The sequence below is a fragment of the Eubalaena glacialis genome, chromosome 8 (genome assembly GCF_028564815.1).
Source record: "Eubalaena glacialis isolate mEubGla1 chromosome 8, mEubGla1.1.hap2.+ XY, whole genome shotgun sequence".
NCBI classification, from domain to species: Eukaryota; Metazoa; Chordata; class Mammalia; order Artiodactyla; family Balaenidae; genus Eubalaena; species Eubalaena glacialis.
Window position 1 is genome coordinate 91,636,436 of NC_083723.1, and position 22,347 is coordinate 91,658,782.

The 22,347-nt window shown below is 36.0% G+C and overlaps 1 protein-coding gene across 2 annotated transcripts in view; it reads right to left on the reverse strand.

The window, feature by feature from the left end:
• Positions 1-330: 330 nt before the first annotated feature.
• TMEM168 (transmembrane protein 168) overlaps positions 331-22,347 on the reverse strand; it is a 55,701-nt gene continuing 33,684 nt past the window's right edge. For both annotated transcript variants that reach the window (XM_061197950.1, XM_061197949.1), the window contains exons 3-5: positions 14,369-14,511; positions 11,341-11,615; positions 331-2,341 (exon numbers count right to left, since the gene is read on the reverse strand). In XM_061197950.1, coding sequence (XP_061053933.1) covers positions 1,794-2,341; positions 11,341-11,615; positions 14,369-14,487 — 942 coding nt within the window. In that variant the 5' untranslated portion in view covers positions 14,488-14,511 and the 3' untranslated portion in view covers positions 331-1,793. The remainder of the gene's footprint in view (positions 2,342-11,340; positions 11,616-14,368; positions 14,512-22,347) is intronic.

Below are 22,347 nucleotides of genomic sequence, written 5' to 3' on the forward strand. Positions count from 1 at the left end.
GAGATACGCTTTAGTTAAAGTTAATTGGCTTAATACTGGCTCAGAATTTAAAAGATGATTTTACTTAACGTTAATTAAACTGTGTTTTGTAGCTGTAAGCTCATAATTTTAACACTTGGCTTGTCTGCTACACTATTTCTGAATAGTAATGAAACACTATACTATTTCATTTGGATGATGTTTATATAAATAAATCTGTAACCAAATATTGGAAAATTTTAAATCAACCTGCTACTAACCATGAACTCTAATACTTGGACATTTTTTATGACTATCTCTCTTAATACACTAAAATATTCAATAACTGTTATTTGCACATTATGTGAAAAATTAATTTTTGACAAAATTTTATTCAGAGCATTAGGAAAATCATACTCAAAACACAGAAATAATCAGACTCTATAACAACGCTGCATAGATAGATAGTGGTATACAAGTTCCCTGACGCTAAGTGACTTCTTCCTAACTAAAACTTCAAGTCACCAGGTAGAAGATGGTAGAGGCATTATTTCCTCTCTCTGAGGCTGGAAAAAATGGCTTTAATGGTGGGACGTCACACCATTTAAACAACAAAGATTAAATTATCCCCCAATTTAATTCTATTCCCTTCTTGTTATTTCTCAGAGATGAAAACTTAGAATGTAAGGATTATTGGAAGGGAATAGGAGGCAAATTACCTCTTAGGAGATACCCTGATCCATGCCTGCTTTAATCCGAGAAAACACTGAATTAAGTTTTAAAAATTACAACCACACCATTATGCTTAAGTAAAATTGCCAATATGAATACTTTTTTACATAACACATTACATGTATACAAGAAGAAAAAATGACCTGTTTCCAATCCTTTGACCTTCAGTAGAAAAAAATGTTACCACTAACGGGGATCTGAAAAATAGTTTTCATGACAGAGCATTAACTCTTTAGAGCTCAAAATCATTTCTCAGTACTGAAAATAGCCTAAATCAATGACAAATGGCTAAATTTCTTAGATTACTTTTTGAAAGGGAAGACTATTTGGAAGGAATTTGTAGCTGAAAACATTGTTCATTAAGAAAACATTGTTACCCTGAGAAAGACTCTTAAAACTGCCAGTGCTTTCAGAGGCCCCCAACAATGCATGAAGGAGCAAGCTGTAGGCTCTAGCTTCTTACAGTTACCTCTATGAAGAATGTCTTGACCTAAACAGTGATTTGGGCTTCTCTGTGATACCGATAACAGGTCATAGCCAAGTAACTAAACGTGATGGACTACAAGCAAATTTTGCATTCATTTTTAAGCAGACTTCTTCCTTTTCCCTTTTCTAAGAGAGAGCTTGTAATTCTTCAAATGGCCTTGGACTCAAACCTACTGTTCACAAAAAATAATCTTCTGTAAGCAAATTGGTAGTTTTCGTACAATAGTAATCAAATTGTCTGGTTTACATTCTTTAATCTATGCCTAGAAAATAAGGCATTAGTAATTCTTCATTGGCCACTGCAGAGCAGAGATGAGTGTCTTCTTTCTAATCAGAGGCATATGCAAACATTCCTCAAAGTGCATTGTTATTATTGTTAACATCTCTTATACATTTACAAAGTCAACATTTGTGACTCCCTACATATTTTTAGTATAAAATAATGCTTATTCCCAACACCTTACATATACCATAATTACTGGAGAAAAGACAAAATGAGAACAGCTACAGAAGTAGCAAGATATTTTTTACAAATAAAAATACAATATGCAAAAAATGGCAAGTTAGTGATAACTGGTAAAATGAACTCTCAATAATATTCCACTTTGGGGTCCAAATTAAGATTTCACAAGTTTGAAGCCTTGTCCTGTGTCCAGCACAGTAGGTAGAAACCAACTCATTTTTAATCTTTTCAAGCACCTAAAACAAGTTTTGCAGATCCAAAAAAGGTTCAGACCACACAACCAATTTGCCAAATGCACTAGTGGATATGTAATGCGAGGAAAGTACAACATCCAGTGCTTGGCCACATCGCTTCCTGTTGGCAAATGCAGAGTGTAGTCACTCCACCGTTTTGACACGCCATACACTGCTTTCACTGTGCGTCCCTTTTCAGTCCAGCAGATGTTATTAGTGGAGTTGCAGTTATATTCTACCCAGTCTTTTGTAAAGTCACCCAGCTGTGGTGGGTCAGCTTCTTCAATATCTATTGTTTTTGTCATCTCTGCTCCTTGTACTGCAATATACTGGTCATTGATTTTTCTCACTTCTTTCACCCAGGGGGTTGAATTCTCACTGTCTAATATGATAATAAGTCGGGAACAGAAGGAACCATTCTTTTCTCGCCACCATTCTAAAAGTGTGTCAAGGCGTAGTATGTCTCCACCTGTGAACAACAGAAAGTTCAGTAGAGCAAGAATTTCTGAAGTGTCTTACTAAGAATACTCTTTTGTCTTAAATGTATTTTCTTTAAGTTCTTAAAATATGTAAGAAAAAAAAAGAGGGAGCCTTTTTTTCAAAGTATCTTTTTCAGAAGAATTTTTAAAAACAAAAAACAGACTTTCAGCTTCAGGTAAAAAATCAAACCAAAAAAAAAAAAAAAAACACTCCCAACCCCCCAATCATCCTGTTATTCACATTAAAGGGATATGCTATGATAAAATCAGAAAATTATTTTATAAAGTTAAATTTAGTGAAAAAAATTAAAATTATACAGCAAAGCAAATATTCTACATCAGGGGCAGCAAATTATGGCTCGTGGTCAAATCCAGCCTGCCACTTGTTTTGCATAGCCTGAGAGCTAAGAACTGATTTTATATTTTTTAAATGGTAAAAAAAATTTTTTTAAAGAGCAGAAATTTGTGACATGTAAAAATTATAGGAAATTTAAATTTCATATTTCTATAAATAACATTCATTTATTTATATTCTGTCTATGGCTGCTTTTATACTACAATGGTAGAGCTAAGTAGTTGCAACAGGGACTTTATGGCCTACCAAGCCAAAAATATCTGGTCCTTACAGAGAAAGCTGGCTCACCCCATTCTACACTTCTGATAAATTAACTTATCCTCATATGTAGGTACCTACAAGATGAAAAACACTCCTCCTACCAGTAACAAGAATGAGTTTGGAATGGGTTTATTTTTAAATCCGTTTTATACCTGAACAACAACAAAGGATTAAAAAAACATATACCAGAAAGGTCTAAAGTAAATATATTTCTGACTTAGAAATCTGTCTTATAGCTAGTATTTACATGTGGTTCATTATGGATGGGTTTTTTTTGCATTACTTTTGATTTTTAAATATATTGCATTAAAATGTTATCTCCATCATTTAATTTTTTAGCACCCTCTTAAATTCTGTGCCCCAAGCAACTGCCATTCTCACCTCACCCTAGTCCTGGCTCTGTCTCAAATGGTATACTAATCCAGTCATTCCAATTCTAGGAATTTACCCTAAGGAAAGGGCAGAAATGCAGACAAAAAATTACATATAAAGATCATCTTCCCACTGTTATCTAAGAGTGTAAAATCTGAAACTACTGGGGGAACGGATATAAATTATGGTATAACCTTATGAGAAGAGTTTTATAATAAATGATATTTATAAAGAAATTTTAATGACAAAAATATCTATGATATTAGAAAAAGCATGACACAGAAGTGTATCTACAAAAATAACAGCAGTAGTTATTTCCAGGTATTTGGATTTCAGGTGGTGTTTATTATACTTCTTTATATGTTCCAAAATTTTTATGTTGAATATATGTTGCTTTTATAATTAGAAAAAAGTTTTAACATGCTACAATTTACCAATACAAGTTCCAACAACCTAACTTCAGAATATGTATTTTTACCAAGAGCAACCATGCTCTTTGCTAAACTATCAAAATGACAATACTGGAGAGATAGAGAATCCTTTAGAATTTGGATTCTATTAATAATATGACCTATAAAGTCAGGGTATATGACATTTTTTATGAATAATTAATATTCTTTTATTCATCAGCCTGCTGTATCTTAGACTGTGACAATGAAAAATTTGTTTCATGAACTGTTCTTACACTCATACCTATTATCTCAGAGGCACTGTTTTTCACATATTACTAACATATTGCTTCACAAAGACCTCCAGGAGATATCTTTTTAAATATGATCAAGCTCACTTTTCTTTATGGCCAGTTTTATTAAACTTCTCTGGAGATGACAGGACAACACAGATTACAAGAGTTATTATACAAATTCCATCTGCCACAAAACATCATTGTTCTAACTTGCCTGTATCATCGTTCTAACTTGCCTTCTACAACTATTTCAATAAATATTCTTCAGCACACTCTACACTAATTCTCTTATAAACACACTCTTTAGATACCAGCAAGAAATTTAAAGCAGTATCAAAGCCCTTTATACTATTTCTCTTCTCTTGTTTTGTTTTGCTCTGCTTTCTCCTATGAACAGTTTCTATGTTGCATTTGGCTTTTGGCCCGGATGCAAAATATTTACATTTATCTCAGATAGCAGCCATCTGATTCAAGTAATCTAATTCAAGCCAACAGTTCAAGTAATTGAGACTGCTTTTTAAAGACTTTGTTTACCTGTGATAAACTGCTTTATAGGTTATCTACATTTTTTAATGCATTTCTGTCTCTCTTCTCATTATCATAATTGTTTTTTACCCACAAACAAAGAGGCAAAAATATCAGGTTCTACATTATGAAGCCCCATAAATGTAAGACGACTACATATTCTACAAAGTACTATGAGTAAAGGTATGGGATAAAGGGCACATACAGATTCTCTTTCTCACAGTGATTTCTGGACCTACTCTTAACTTGCTCAAGTAAAATCCAGTCGTGATGTTTCCTATTTAGAGGTTTTTAGAAAAATACCTATTGATAAACCTCAGTGCTTAGAGTTCTTTGTCACTTGGCTTGGAATGAATTAAAGCATTTTCTTCAGAGCAGGGGTGTTCAATACTACTTCTGAGAAAGAATCGACCTTTGAGGGTTGTTTCAGGCAGGCCAAGAGCAGGAACTGACTGAAAAGAGGACTCATCCACTGGGCCGGGTGCCTCAGGCCATGGGGGAGTATACAGTTGCTGAATTATTATGGGACAAAACCTAGCCTTCTTGGGAAAGGGAAGGCCTGTCAAGCTATGCTTTCTCCATTTCTTTCCCTACTTTTACAACAAAGACTCTCACAAAGAAAGTTACACATACAGGAACAGATCTTCTGGGCTAATTAATAGAAGAATTCTATAATGGTTGGTTAACTTATTGACATACTTTAAAAAATATTATAAAGATAAGATAACATTGCAGAATGTAACTGCTAGACATTTACCCAAAATATAACCCTACTTTAGTTTGTCTTCATAAATTATTCCTAATTCATAGTGAATGAAAATTTAATAACACTTTTATGCTATTTATCTTAGTGTCTATTACATTTCCTAAGAAATGAAAAAGCTAATATAAATATCAGTAAACTGAGAAGCAAGAAGAACTACAATCCTGCAGCCTGTGGAACAAAACCGACATTCACATAAAGACAGACAAGATGAAAAGGCAGAGAGCTATGTACCACATGAAGGAACAAGATAAAACCTGAGAAAAACAACTAAATGAAGTGGAGATAGGCAACCTTCCAGAAAAAGAATTCAGAATAATGACAGTGAAGATGATCCAGGACCTCGGATAAAGAATGGATGGAGGCAAAGATCGAGAAGATGCAAGAAATGTTTAACAAAGATCTAGAACAATTAAAGAACAAACAAACAGAGATGAACAATACAATAACTGAGATGAAAAATACACTAGAAGGAATCAACAGCAGAATAACTGAGGCAGAAGAATGGATAAGAGACCTGGAAGACAGAGTGGTGGAATTCACTGCTGCAGAACAAAATAAAGAAGAAAGAATGAAAAGAAATGAAGACAGCCTAAGAGACCTCTGGGACAACATTAAACACAACAACATTCGCATTATAGGTGTCCCAGAAGGAGAAGAGAGAGAGAAAGGACCTGAGAAAATATTTGAAGAGATTGTAGTTGAAAACTTCTCTAACATGGGAAAGGAAATAGCCACCCAAGTCCAGGAAGTGCAGAGAGTCCCATACAGGATAAACCCAAGGAGAAACATGCCGAGACAGATAATAATCAAATTGGCAAAAATTAAAGACAAAGAAAAATTATTGAAAGCAGCAAGGGAAAAATGACAAATAACATACAAGGGAACTCCCATAAGGTTAACAGCTGATTTCTCAGCAGAAACTCTACAAGCCAGAAGGGAGTGGCATGATACACTTAAAGTGATGAAAGGGAAGAATGTACAACCAAGATGACTCTACCCAGCAAGGATCTCATTCAGATTTGATGGAGAAATCGGAAGCTTTACAGACAAGCAAAAGCTAAGAAAATTCAGCAGCACCAAACCAGCTTTACAACAAATGCTAAAGGAACTTCTCTAGGCGGGAAACACAAGAGAAGGAAAAGACCTACAAAAACAAACCCAAAACAATTAAGAAAATGGTCATAGGAACATACATATCAATAATTATCTTAAATGTAAATGGATTAGATGCTCCAACCAAAAGACACAGACTGGCTGAATGGATACAAAAACAAGACCCATATATATGCTGTCTACAAGAGACCCACTTCAGACCTAGGGACACATACAGACTGAAAGTGAGGGGATGGATAAAGGTAGTCCATGAAAATGGAAATCAAAAGAAAGCTGGAGTAGCAATTCTCATATCAGATAAAATAGACTTTAAAATAAAGACTATTACAAGAGACAAAGAAGCACACTACATAATGATCAAGGGATCAATCCAAGAAGAATATATAACAATTGTAAATATTTACACACCCAACATAGGAGCACCTCAATACATAAAGCAACTGCTAACAGCTATAAAAGAGGAAATCAACAGTAACACAATAATAGTGGGGGACTTTAACACCTCACTTACACCAATAAACAGATCATCCAAAATGAAAATAAATAAGGAAACAGAAGCTTTAAATGACACAAAAGACCAGATAGATTTAATTGATATTTATAGGACATTCTATCCAAAAACAGCAGATTACACTTTCTTCTCAAGTGCACACAGAACATTCTCCAGGATAGATCACATCTTGGGTCACAAATCAAGCCTCAGTAAAGTTAAGAAAATTGAAATCATATCAAGCATCCTTTCTGACCACAATGCTATGAGATTAGAAATGAATTACAGGGAAAAAAACGTAAAAAACACAAACACTTGGAGGCTAAACAATATGTTACTAAATAACCAAGAGATCACTGAAGAAATCAAAGAGGAAATCAAAAAATACCTAGAGACAAATCACAATGACAACACGATGATCCAAAACCTTTAGGATGCAGCAAAAACAGTTCTAAGAGGGAAGTTTATAGCTATACAAGCCTACCTCAAGAAACAAGAAAAATCTCAAAAAATCTAACCTTACACCAAAAGGAACTAGAGAAAGAAGAACAAACAAAACCCAAAGTTAGCAGAAGGAAAGAAATCATAAAGATCAGAGCAGAAATAAATGAAATAGAAACAAAGAAAACAATAGCAAAGATCAATAAAACTAAAAGCCAGTTCTTTGAGAAGATAAAATTTGATAAACCTAGCCAGACTCATCAAGAAAAAGAGGGAGAGGACTCAAATCAATAAAATTAGAAATGAGAAAGGAGAAGTGACAACAGACACCGCAGAAATACAAAGCATCCTAAGAGACTACTACAAGCAACTCTATGGCAATAAAATGGACAACCTGGAAGAAATGGACAAATTCTTAAAAAGGTATAACCTTCCAAGACTGAACCAGGAAGAAATAGAAAATATGAACAGACCAATCACAAGTAATGAAACTGAAACTGTGATTAGAAATCTTCCAACAAACAAAAGTCCAGGACCAGATGGCTTCACAGGTGAATTCTATCACACATTTAGAGAAGAGCTAACACCCATCCTTCTCAGACACTTCCAAAAAATTGCAGAGGAAGGAAAACTCCCAAACTTGTTCTATGAGGCCACCATCACCCTGATACCAAAACCAGACAAAGATACTACAAAAAAAGAAAATTACAGACCAATATCACTGATGAATATAGATGCAAAAATCCTCAAAAAAATACTAGCAAACAGAATGCAACAACACATTAAAAGGATCATATGCCATGATCAAGTGGGATTTATCCCAGGGATGCAAGGATTCTTCAATATATGCAAATCAATCAATGTGATACACCATATTAACAAATTGAACAATAAAAACCATATGATCATCTCAATAGATGCAGAAAAAGCTTTTGACAAAATTCAACACCCATTTATGATAAAAACTCTCCAGAAAGTGGGCATAGAGGGAACCTACCTCAACATAATAAAGGCCATATATGACAAACCCACAGCAAACATCATTCTCAGTGGTGAAAAACTGAAAGCATTTCCTCTAAGATCAGGAACAAGACAAGGATGTCCACTCTCACCACTACTATTCAACATAGTTTTGGAAGTCCTAGCCATGGCAATCAGAGAAGAAAAAGAAATAAAAGGAATACAAATTGGAAAAGAAGAAGTAAAACTGTCACTGTTTGCAGATGACATGATACTCTACATAGAGAATCCTAAAGATGCCACCAGAAAACTACTAGAGTTAATCAATGAATTTGGTAAAGTAGCAGGATACAAAATTAATGCACAGAAATCACTTGCATTCCTATACACTAATGATGAAAAATCTGAAAGTGAAATTAAGGAAACACCCCCATTTACCATTGCAACAAAAAGAATAAAATACCTAGGAATAAACCTACCTAGGGAGACAAAAAATCTATATGCAGAAAACTATAAGACACTGATGGAAGAAATTAAAGATGATACCAACAGATGGAGAGATATACCATGTTCTTGGATTGGAAGAATCAATATTGTGAAAATGACTATACTGCCCAAAGCAATCTACAGATTCAATGCAATCCCTATCAAATTACCAATGGCATTTTTTACAGAACTAGAACAAAAAAATCTTAAAATTTGTATGGAGACACAAAAGACCCTGAATAGCCAAAGCAGTCTTGAGGGAAAAAAACAGAGCTGGAGGAATCAGACTCCCTGACTTCAGACTATACTACAAAGCTACAGTAATCAAGACAATATGGTACTGGCACAAAAACAGAAACATAGATCAATGGAACAAGATAGAAAGCCCAGAGATAAACCCACGCACCTATGGTCAACTAATCTATGACAAAGGAGGCAAGGATATACAATGGAGAAAAGACAGCCTCTTCAATAAGTGGTGCTGGGAAAACTGGACAGCTACATGTAAAAGAATGAAATTAGAACACTCCCTAACACCATACACAAAAATAAACTTAAAAATAAAAAAATCAGTAAACTGAACATCTAGAATTTATTTCCGAAGCCACCTTTTAAAAAATACTTGAGATAAATTTTAAGACTTAAGAAAAATGCAAACTTTTGGGAAAATGTTTACATTAAGTAATAAATCCTTCATAGAAACGTATAACATGCTTGCTTCTTAAATTACTTTCTTATAAAACTTAAAAATAACTTAGGATATATGCATGGCTACCAAAGTTATGCCTTTTTCGCCCCATTTGCTTAGGGAAGAGGTTATTATTATAAGCATTGCAGTAGCTTTCAATAATCAATCCCTGCTTTTGGGTCTGAAATATATTTCTGTAAAGATTTTTGAACAGACTAGAACTTTTTCTCTTGTGCTCTGAAGTACACAGAATGCTATACTTTACCTGAACTTGAAATAGCCATAAAGATTAAAAAGTTATTTTACACATTGTGTTATTAAAAAGTATAGGTCAAGTAAATGATTTTATAAACTATTATACTTAAGTAGTTTTAATGTTGACTAGCTTCTATATAACTGTATTTTGAAAATGGGTGAACCATGCTAACAAAAATATCTACTGAACCAGAACATGCCATTTCTCTATCTTCATGGCTTTCACCTTTGGCAGCAACATGGTGCAATAGGGGGAAGATTTTAGGGGTCAGGGAGATCTGGGCTTGAATCATGATTCCATCACTTAGTAGTAGCATGACCATAGATAAGTTATGTAACCACTTTCAGCTTTCATTTCACCCTCTGAAAAATGAAGATGATAGAGGTGATAGTATTTACTTCAAGAAATTTCAAGTGAAGATTAAATCTAATAATGTGTATAAAGTACCAAGCATAGTAGCTGTGCTTCAAATGTGCTAAGTATTAGTTTGCCTTTACTCCTTCTAGACAGCCATTGAGTTATTCAATATTTATTTGCAAAACCAAAAAAATTACAAAAATGTATTTATAATAAAACCCTGAAAACCAATCTGGCATGAAATCAGTGAGACCATGATGGTTTGAAATCATGTCTACTTGAACCTTGAGTTTATTTCCTTTCTTCTGGAGTTCTTGTATTGGCACTCTACCTCTGTCCTTCCATAATACTTTTGTTTATATTTTTCTTTGCTCTGAATATCTTTTTCTCCTTATATTTTATGATTATTTTATTGTTTGTGTTCATGGTGTAAAACATCTGAAATATTTTATAGAAAAAAAGTAGGATATAATTAAATCTAAAAGAACTATTTCTAATCTAAAATAAGAAATTACCTTTTTTCATGATTCATTCAATGATTTCATCCATCTATCTATATTACTTAAGGATCTCCTACTATATGCCAGACTCTCTTCCAGGCACTAAGCAAGTAATTCATAAAACAAAGCCTTTGACTTACAGAGCCTCATTTCTCCCTTGGCAAGAAGACTTAATATTATCCCTTCTATTTACAGATGAGAGAACTGAAACAGACAGTAACTTGCCTCAAACAACACTGTTGGGGCAAATGAGGACCAAGCACTGACCTAAGCACTACTCCAACCATATCATATCACCTGCTGCTTAAAACTATGGTGAGCTTTCTAACATAAATAAAACTGCATATGTGAAGAACTATTGAAATCAGCATCCTGTAACACCTTAAAGACTTAGAAGTATTAGTCAAATAAGTTAATCAGCTTCTGAAAAATGTAACTACATTTAATAATTCTGAAAATACTTTAAAGGGAAACTAATTATAAGTCTCAGATCAAGCAGTCAGATTTTTTTCTTCCAATCAACATAAAACATAATTTTCAAAACCTTTAGAGATTACTAAAATTATGCTAAATAAGTATGCCAGAGAAAAGGCAAACAAAACAGTTGTATGTATACTTGGTAATCTGTGAAGTGGAAAACTGAGAATCTGGAAACTTAATGTTTCAGTGTGAAGGACAGATTTCCATGAATAGGCGTATTTTTACAATAGTGAAATTGCCAGAGGTGGATTTACCTGCAAGAGCCCACTCTCCTGTACCATGGGTGTGCCCACTGTAATACAAAACATACGTATCATGTCTAGGTCCATCCACAGTCCGAAGTTCAAGGAAAGCTTTCAGTTTGGAATGTAGAGTATCAAAGGACAGGCCACTTGTAGAATAGTCACATCCATAGGTCTCAATCATGTGATATGCAAAAAATCTTTGGATAGCATTGAGCATGCCAGTAGACCTCAAATTTAACTCCTGTACATGTTCTGGTGGAAGAAGTGTTGGCTGACCATCAGGACTGAAGAAGGAGATAAAAAGATCATTTTAGTGTTTATGAAGTGTTCATTCTATGTCACATTCCTATTCTTCATTTATAATAAATTATCTAAGAATCATAAGTGGCTAATTAAATGGCAGGATATTTTTTTTAAAAAAATCTTTCCTAAATTTTCTACAGTGCTAAGAATTAAGCTTGGAAAATCAATGCCTAGTTTCTAAAAATTGTATTTCTTATCAATAAAACTGGAAGCTGGGAGAATATCTCCATATGTAGATAGTACTACTTTTCATTCTTTATTCATATCTTCTCACCAAATGACAGATATTAAACAAAACTTTAAAAAGCAAGACTGTACTAATTCTACCCCCAAAATGTTTCAAGAATACCTGGGTGGGGACAATAATGAAAGTACTTTTTTCTTGAGAAAAAAATTTAAACAAAATATGGAAGCGATATTTTAAATTATTTATTTAATTTCGGTGTTGAAAAAGACAGTCTTTATAAAGTTGTGTTCAAGTTTTACTAACTTAAGGTACCTAAATGATAGAACTTACCTTTTAATAAATGACATTTTAAAACAATTATTATGGACTTCCCTGGTGGCGCAGTGGTTAAGAATACGCCTGCCAATGCAGGGGACATGAGTTCGAGCCCTGGTCTGGGAAGATCCCACATGCTGCAGAGCAACTAAGCCCGTGTGCCACAACTACTGAGCCTGCTCTCTAGAGCCCACGAGCCACACTACTGAGCCCACGCGCTGCAACTATTGAAGCCTGCGCACCTAGAGCCCGTGCTCTGCAATGAGAGAAGCCACCGCAATGAGAAGCCCGCACACCGCAACAAAGAGTAGCCCCTGCTCGCCGCAACAAGAGAAAGCCCGCGTGCAGCAACGAAGACCCAATGCAGCCAAAAATAAATACATAAAATAAATTTATTTTTAAAAAATTATTACAATTTAGGTCCACTGCCTTATATACTACTGAATACTAACTGAAGACTTAGACCTGATCCTGGAATACATGTAAAATGTAAAATGGTATTTTAGTAAAGATAATAAACCAAGTCTTAAAACTAGCAGGATCAAATCAATATTGAGGGAGAAAAAAATCATAACTCCTATCCAGAAAAGAGATTTCTAGTAGGAATTTTGAAAACTTTATATTTTGCTTCATGTATTATCAATACTATTCTAATAATTCTATAAAAGTTTTCATTAAAAGAACAAAACATTTTGTCCCATATTTGTATCATTTAACAGCCACAAAACAGCAAAAGAATAAAGCAATGCATAATCAAAAATTATAACAGAATAAAAATCTAACTGTGCAAATTACTATTTCCACATATTCTTCCTGCAGAGTTGTCACACCTTACTTTATGTGATCCTTCTAAACGTATTTCTTTTACTTCTCATGAGAATCTTCAACTTATATATCAAGTCTTTAGTATAGAGAAAATATTGACTATAAAGAGTCTACTTTGTGTTTTTATGTCAAATATTTGAAATCAGATAAAAACTTCATTTCAAGCCCTCTCCCACCCCTGGCCAAGGAAAGTATGATGACTGCTTGGTCAACAGAATTCATTAATGGCAAGGAAATATTTTTTTTCTACTTCAAAGGTACTTAACTACAAAAGAAAAACTAAAATTTGGCAATATTTACAGACTGAAACAGATTTGCCATACATTTGGGGTCAAAAATATTTCCAAATAAAACTGCAATCAAATATTTAACTTCACTGCCAATGTTTTTGAATTTGTGGTATTTGTATGACATTTTCTAGTAGTGTTTTTACATTTACAGTCTCATTAGCTCTTCATAACATTTCTCTATACAGGCAGAATGGTATTGTTTGCATTTTAGATAAAGACACTGAGGTCCAGAGAAGTTATGATCTGCATAAAGTAACACAGAACTGGGCTTCCCTGGTGGCGCAGTGGTTGAGAATCTGCCTGCCAATGCAGGGGACACGGGTTCGAGCCCTGGTCTGGGGGGATCCCACATGCCGCGGAGCAGCTGAGCCCGTGAGCCACAATTGCTGAGCCTGCGCGTCTGGAGCCTGTGCTCCGCAACAAGAGAGGCCGCGATAGTGAGAGGCCCGCGCACCGCGATGAAGAGTGGCCCCCGCTTGCCACAACTGGAGGAAGCCCTTGCACAGAAACGAAGACCCAACACAGCCATAAATAAATAAAATAAATTAAAAAAAAAAAAAAAAAAAAAAAAAAAGAGCAGAGACTCAGAGGGAACCCAGGCAGAGGAGCCACTGAGAAATGTAGGGAAATCTCCTCACGAATGAACAGAATAAATTAAAGGCATAAAGGAAAAAGGACACTGGGAACCAAAAAAATTCTTTAAAAAAAAAAAAAAAAAAAAAAGTAACACAGAACTAGAATTTAGGACGCTGAGGTCCAGTGTACATTCTATTATACTTCACCATGTTGTTTCACATTTTCTTAAACAAGATATCCCTCTCTAAAGAAAGGGTAGGAACTTTACTTAGAAAATCCATTCATATTTTATGATTTTTAGCTAAAATATAAGCTAATCACATTTATCAAAAATAAAATTTTCATTGAACCCTGAAAATTATATTATTACTCAGAGTAGATAAAGGTTTTTAAACATTTGGGATAAATGGAAAATAAAAAAGCAAGAGTATTATATTTTGAGAATATTATAGTTTTGAAAAAATGAGCTATCATCTTATACCAATATTAGCAAAATATTAAGAGTCAAGTAGCTATTACTTATTATACTAGGTTACTGTACCTGCAGAAGTTGGTGGGAATCACAATGGCATATCCAACAGATGTTCCTCCTAAACAGGTACCCAATTCATGGAAGAGGCCATGAGCCATAGATTCCAATGGCAAAACAATTAGAAACATGCTCAGGAAGATTCCATTTGTTGGCTAAAAAAAATTTAAAACAGCATGTTTACATAGAGTGTGTGACTGAACTTATGTATGTGTATATGCATATATATTTACATAAATGCATATTCATTCATTTTTTTGCCTCTACTTCCAAAAAGGATAAAAAGGATAATTAATGACCTAAAAACCGTTATAAGTTGAAAGAGACAAGTGTATACATGGATGAGCAATGAACCCTAAATTTATCTCTAAGCTCCTTGGAAGTCATGGCAAAACAAATACAGCACATTGTATTTTTATGATGTGCTGTATTTTTATGATGGGATGTCAAATAACATCCCACTCAAACTAAAAAACAAAACAAAAATATAACCACACCCTTGATATGACAGAGAAAAAGCCAGAAAACAAATCCTTTCCTGTTAAAACCCACACGCTCTAAATCATTTTACAAATAACACGCTCATTTACTTTATCAGAAAAGGTACTTTAGAAAGGGCTTTTTTCCCCCCTGTGAAATGTCCAGAAATCAAGAGAAAATCTTAAACTGTAAGCTCCTTAAAGCTATCAAAATGAATTCCATTCTTAAATTAAACTTATAACAAACTTTTCCTTTGAAAAGCTCTAGACTATAAATTCAAAACTGTAAAAAAAAAAAAAAAAAAAAATATATATATATATATATATAAAAGACATATATTGAAGACATTTAAGCAGCCTAAAAACAGAATGGAAAAAGGGAGGCAGGAGACATATTAAAAGAAGACAAGATTTAAGTAGTATTTGCAATTAAAAGAAACAAACAAAATATTAAAGGACCCATTTAAATGAAAAGGAAAAGGAAGGATGAGTCACCAGTACTGACCTATATTTTTACAATACGGATAGTATCCCACATTTTTTGTGTTGCTACTGCACATATTACACAGTTATGTGTCTATGTGCATGAATACAGTTTTCTAACACTAATAAGTGGTTCATTTGATCAGAATTTTAATTAAAAAATGAAGTTGACTCCCATAATGGAAAAATGGATATAATGCCCTATTTTTGGTACATTCTGTGTTATCAATTACATAAATAATACAGTACATGCTCAATTTAGAAACAACAGAAAATACAAATGAGTAAAACTATGATTAGAATAATTCCAAGTGCCATCATCCACACACAGCTAACTTTTAAAAATATGTTCAGACATCATACAATATATATAAATATTCACAAATATTTATTTAGTTTCTTACCAAAGTGCAATGATACATAATGTTCTGCAAACTTTTTAATATGTTAAAGCCTATTAATGTAATTCTAAATCATTTGTAAATACCAAATGATGTTACTATCATATTTATAAAATTTTAATTAGCTGATTTCCTATTTATTGTATTTAGAGTCCTTTTAATTTTCTCCTATGATAAACAAAACCAGAATAAGTATGGAGCTCTCTGATTATTAATTATGTTAAATACCTTTGATCATTTTGGTTTCATCTTTGGTGAAGTATTTTGCCATGGGGCTGCCTTTCTGTCACTGATTTACAGTTTTACTTTGCTCTCAGTATATTTTAGATAAAAGTCTTTAGTTGGATACAAACAGATGGAGAGATATACCATGTTCTTGGATTGGAGAATCAACATTGTGAAAATGACTATTTTACCCAAAAGCAATCTACAGATTCAATGCAATCCCTATCAAATTACCAATGGCATTTTTCACAGAACTAGAACAAAAAATTTTACAATTTGTATGGAAACACAAAAGACCCCCAATAACTAAAGCAATCTTGAGAAAGAAAAAGGGAGCTGGAGGAATCAGCCTCCCTGACTTCAGATGATACTACAAAGCTACAGTAATCAAGACAGCATGGTACTGGCACAAAAACAGAAATATAGCTCAATGGAACAGGATAGAAAGCCCAGAGATAAACCCATGCACCTATGGTCACCTAATCTATGACAAAGGAGGCAAGAATATACAATGGAGAAAAGACAGCCTCTTCAATAAGTGGCACTGGGAACACTAGACAGCTACATGTAAAAGAATGAAATTAGAACACTTCCTAACATCATATACAAAAATAAACTCAAAATAGATTAAACACCTAAATGTAAGGCCAGATACTATAAAACTCTTAGGGGAAAACACAGGCAGAACACTCTAGGACATAAATCACAGCAAGATCCTTTTGACCCACCTCCTAGAGAAATGGAAATAAAAACACAAATAAACAAATGGGACCTAATGAAACTTCAAAGCTTTTGCACAGCAAAGGAAAACATAAACAAGACGAAAAGACAACCCACAGAATGGGAGAAAATATTTGCAAATGAAGCAACTGAGAAAGGATTAATCTCTGAAATATACAAGCAGCTCATACAGCTCAATATCAAAAAAGAAAAAACAACCCAATCCAAAAATGGGCACAAGACCTAAATAGACATTTCTCCAAAGAAGACATATACAGATTGCCAACAAACACATGAAAAGATGCTCAACATCACTAATCATTAGAGAAATACAAATGAAAACCACAATGAGGTATCACCTCACACCAGTCAGAATGGCCATCATCAAAAAATCTAGAAACAATAAATGCTGGAGAGGGTGTGGAGAAAAGGGAACCTTCCTGCACTGTTGGCAGGAGCGTAAGTTGATACAGCCACTATGGAGAACAGTATGGAGGTTCCTTAAAAAACTAAAAATAGAACTACCATATGACCCAGCAATCCCACTACTGGGCATATACCCTGAGAAAACCATAATTCAAAAAGAGACATGTACCACAGTGTTCACTGCAGCATATTTACAATAGCCAGGACATGGAAGCAACCTAAGTGTCCAAGGACAGATGAACGGATAAAGAAGATATGGCACATATATACAATGGAATATTACTCAGCCATAAAAAGAAACGAAATTGAGTTATTTGTAGTGAGGTGGATGGACCTAGAGTCTGTCATACAGAGTGAAGTCAGTCAGAAAGAGAAAAACAAATACTGTATGCTAATGTATATATATGGAATCTAGAAAAATGGTACTGATGAACCTAGTGGCAGGGCAGGAATAAAGACGCAGACGTAGAGAACGGACTTGAGGACACAGCGGGAGAAGGGGAGGCTGGGATGTAGTGACAGAGTAGCAGTGACATATATACACTACCAAATGTAAAATAGATAGCTAGTGGGAAGTAGCCGCATAGCACAGGGAGATCAGCTCAGTGCTTTGTGACGACCTAGAGAAGTGGGATAGGGAGTGTGGGAGGGAGGCTCCAGAGGCAGGGGATATGGATAATATGTATACATATAGCTGATTCACTTTGTTGTACAGCAGAAACTAACACAACATTGTAAAGCAATTATACTCCAATAAAGATGTATAAAAAAAAGTCTTTAGTCAGTTGTATTGCAAATACCTTTCCCTCTCTGTGACTCTGTTAATGCTGTTTTTTGCTTAACATAAGTTCTTAAGTGTAATGTAGTCATTTTGCATCTTGTTAAATCTTCTCCACCCACCTAAAAGTCAAGAAGGTATTGTACATTATCCTCTAAAGGCTTTGTTGTTTTGCACTTTGCTTTTAGGTCTATAATCCAAATGTAGTTATTTTTACAATAACAGTCCAAATTAAGTTTTTTATGTGAACACCCAATTATCTAATTACTAATTATTGAAAATCTCAACCATTCCACATTACTGTGCCATCTTTGTCATAAATCAAGTATTCTGATATCTACTTTTATACTCTTATGTTCCACTGGCCTATCTGTCTATCCTTTCCAATATTTCCTTTTGCCTACATTTCCTCCTTTCTTTCTGGGACTCCAGTAAAACACAGATGATATCTCTCTGTATCCTCAATGAGTCTTATCCTTTTCTCTGTATAGTATTTTCTCTATTTTTCCTCTTTAAGCTCCTTCTTTCATAACTTCGTCTGAACTATATTTTCCAGTTCACTAATGCTCACTTGTCATTTGTCTAATCTGTTAAACTAGCACACTGAATGAATTTCAGGTATTTTATTTTCTGATTCTAAAACTTGTCTAGTTCTTTTTCAAATCTGCCTTGTCACTTTCTTATAGTTTCTAACTTCCTACCATTATGTACTATCTTTGCTTTTTTTCAACTTGCTAAGTATGATGGCTTTCTTTGTTTGATAATTCCAATATCTCAAGACTTTTTGGTCTGCCTATTATCTGTTGGTTCTGCTGCTTCTTGCTCTCAATGCCATGTGAGAGAGAGAGTGTGTGTGTGTGTGTGTGTGTGTGTGTGTGTATCTGGTTATATTTATGAGCTGAACACTGTATGCAAAAAAACTATTTTATGATTAATTTCGGACCTAGAATAATTATGCCTTCTCCAAGAGAATGTTTGTTTCTTCCAGGATGCTGGGGGTTATTAACAGTCTACATATCTGAATCCAGGTTTGACCACTTAATCCAGGTTGGATCACTAATAGGATACAATGTCAGGAGGCAAATTCGTTAAAGGACATAATGTACATATTAAAAAATATATTTCCGCTATAAACACCATTTCTTCTCATACAACTTATGTATGTCCAAGAGAATTTACATAGTTTGTATATAGGTTGGGTTAATGATAACTGTATCAGTGAGCAAAATTACACTTTTTTGACATAGCTTACAACTTAAAAGATGGAACAATTCTCACAACTATTACTACAGAAACTTCAACTGCTTTTTCAGTTAACTCTTAGGTTTAACGGGTAATCATCTTATCTACAAATATTGATAATTTCATTACTTTCTTTTCAATTTCTACACCTTCTATTGCATATGTTGCTCCATTATAATAGAAAATGCTTTGATCAATTAAACCCTTATTCACATAAAAGTGGATAGGGAACTTTTAGATATGGATGGCCAACTGTACTACACCATAACTATAAGGGACTTGAGCAACTGCGAATTTTGGTATTCACAGGGGGTACTGGAACCAATCCCCTGTGGACACCGAGGGAGGACTGTACATTCAAGTTATGTCAGCCATTTATATAAAATAATTATTGGTGGGGTGATCAACATGGTGAAGGAGTAGGACAGGGAGCTCACCTTCCCCCCACAAAAACATTAAAAACACACCTACAAGTGGAACAACTCACATAGAACATCTACTGAACACCGGCAGAAGACCTCAGACTTCCCAAAGGGCAAGAAAACCTCCACGTAACAGGGTAGGACAAAAGGGAAATGAAAAAGAAAGAAATCGGGACAGGGCCTGCACCCCAGGGAGGGAGCTGTGAATGAGAAAAGGTTCCTGAATCCTGGGGAGTCCCCTCACTGGTAGGGAAATCAGCCTGGATGGAGGGGAGCTTTGGAGCCTAGGAGGAGAGCGCAACAACCGGTTTGCAGAAGGCAAAACAGACAGTCACCTGCACAGAAGGTCATCACTGCCACCCTGTGCTCCCCCACCTGAGACACTCGGCTGTTGGTCAGGGTGGGGGCTAGGTGCTGAAGTACAGGCTTCAGGGGTCAGACCCAGGGAAGGGACCAGGGTTGGCTGCATGGAGACAGCCTGAAGAGGCTGGACTGTGGCAACAGAGGGGGTACTCAGAAGAAGCCAGGGCCTGCCACAGAGGCAAGGCGCCATTGTTGGGGGGGTGCAGGGGGAGAGGGGTGGGACCACCATTAAGAGCTCCTTTCCCTGTGAGTGCTCCCAGGCAACAGGACACTGCCCACAGGAGCTCCGTTGGGGGGGGGGGGGGCGCGGTGTGCAAGTCATTACCGCCATCCTGGGCTCCAGAGGTGGGCACAGGCTGCCGCTATGAGACCTAAAAGCAGGCTGCCCTCGCTATCCCAGGAGTGCACGGACAGCAGCCACCCATAGGAGACCCCCAAGCAGGTGCCAAGCCCTGCTCTCACTGTCCTGTGAGAGCACAAGGGCCGCTGAACCCACACACCCCACATCAAAAGGTAAAGGCCAGCACACGTTGAGGAAAGAGATAGCAAGCCTCCATACTAAAAGCAGCCCCTCTATTTCAGAAAAGATGGCGGAGTAGAAGGACTTGAGCCCACCTCCTCCCATAAAAATACCAAAATCACAACTAACTGCTGAACAACCAACAACAAAAAAAGACTGGAACCTACCAAAAAAGATATTTTACATCCAAAGACAAAGAAATATCCACAACAAGATGATAGGAGGAGTGCTTTTGTGACATAATCAAATCCCATACCTGCCGGGTGGACAAACCACAAACTGGAAAATGATTATACTGCAGAGGTTCTCCCACAAGAGTGAAAGTCCTGAGCCCCATGTCAGGCTCCCCAGCCTGAGGGTCTGGCATCAGGAGGAGGAACCCCCAGAGCATTTGGCTTTGAAGGCCAGCAGGGCTTGAGTGCAGGAGCTCCAGAGGAGTGGGGGAAACACAGACTCCACTCTTGGAGGGTGCACACAGGTTTTATGTACACTGGGACCCAGCACAAAGCAGTAACTCCATAGGAACCTGGGCTGGACCTACCTACGAGACTTGGAGGATCTCCGGCAGAGATGGGGGTCAGCTGTGGTTAAATAGTGGGGAGGGGGAGCAAGAACACTGATGGCAGAGGCCCCAGAGAATATTGATCAGCATGAGCTCTCCCAGAGGTCATCGCCAGTTTGGCATCAAGACCTAGTCCTACCCAACAGCCTACAGGCTCCAGTGCCGGAATGCCTCAGGCCAAACAACCATCAGGATAGGAACACAGCCCCATCCATCAGCAGACAGGGTGCCTAAAGCTGTACTGAGCTCAAAGCAACCTCTAAGCACACCCCTTGACACGGTCCTGCCCAGCAGAAGGACAAGACCCAGTTCCACCCACCAGTGGGCAGGCACCAGTCCCTCCCATGAGGAAGCCTGCACAAGCCACAGGACCAACCTTACCCAGCAGGGGCCAGACACCAGAAGTAAGAGAAGCTACGATCCTGCAGCCAGCAGAAAGGAGACCACACACACAGAAAGTTAGACAAAATAAGAAGGCAGAGAAATATACTCCAGACAAAGGAATGAGATTAAAAACTCATAAGAACAACCAAATGAAGAGGAGATAGGCAACCTACCTGAAAAAGAATTTAGAGTAATGATAGTACAGATGATCCAACATCTCAGAAAAAGAATGGAGGTACAGATCGAGAAAATACAAGAGATGTTTAACAAAGAACTAGAAGATTTAAAGAACAGAGATTAACAATACAATAACTGAATTGAAAAATACACTAGAAGGAATCAATAGCAGAATGATTGAGGCAGAAGAACGAGTAAGTGAGCTGGAAGACAGAATGGTGGAAATCACTGCCACAGAGCAGAGTAAAGAAAAAAGAATGAAAAGATATGAGGACCGTCTATAGAGACCTCTGGGACAATATTAAAGACACCAACATTTGCATTATAGGGATCCCAGAAGGAAAAGAGAGAGAGAAAGGGTCTGAGAAAATATTTGAAGAGATTATAGCCGAAAACTTCCCTAACATGAAAAAGGAAACACTCAAGTCCAGGAAGTGCAGAGTCCCATATAAGATAAACCCAAGGAGTAACACACTGAGACACATAGTAATCAAACTGACAAAAATTAAACACAAAGAAAAAAATACTAAAAGCAATAAGGGAAAAACAACAAATAGCATACAAGGGAATGCCCATTTCAGCTGATTTTTCAGCAGAAACTCTGCAGGCCAGAAGGGAGTGGCATGATATATTTAAAGTGATGAAAGGGAAAAAACTACAACCAAGAATACTCTACACAGCAAGGCCCTCAGTCAGATTAAATGGAGAAATCAAAAGCTTTACAGACAAACAAAAACTAAGAGAATTCAGCACCACCAAACCAGCTTTACAACAAATCCTAAAGGAACTTCTCTAGGCAAAAAAGAAAA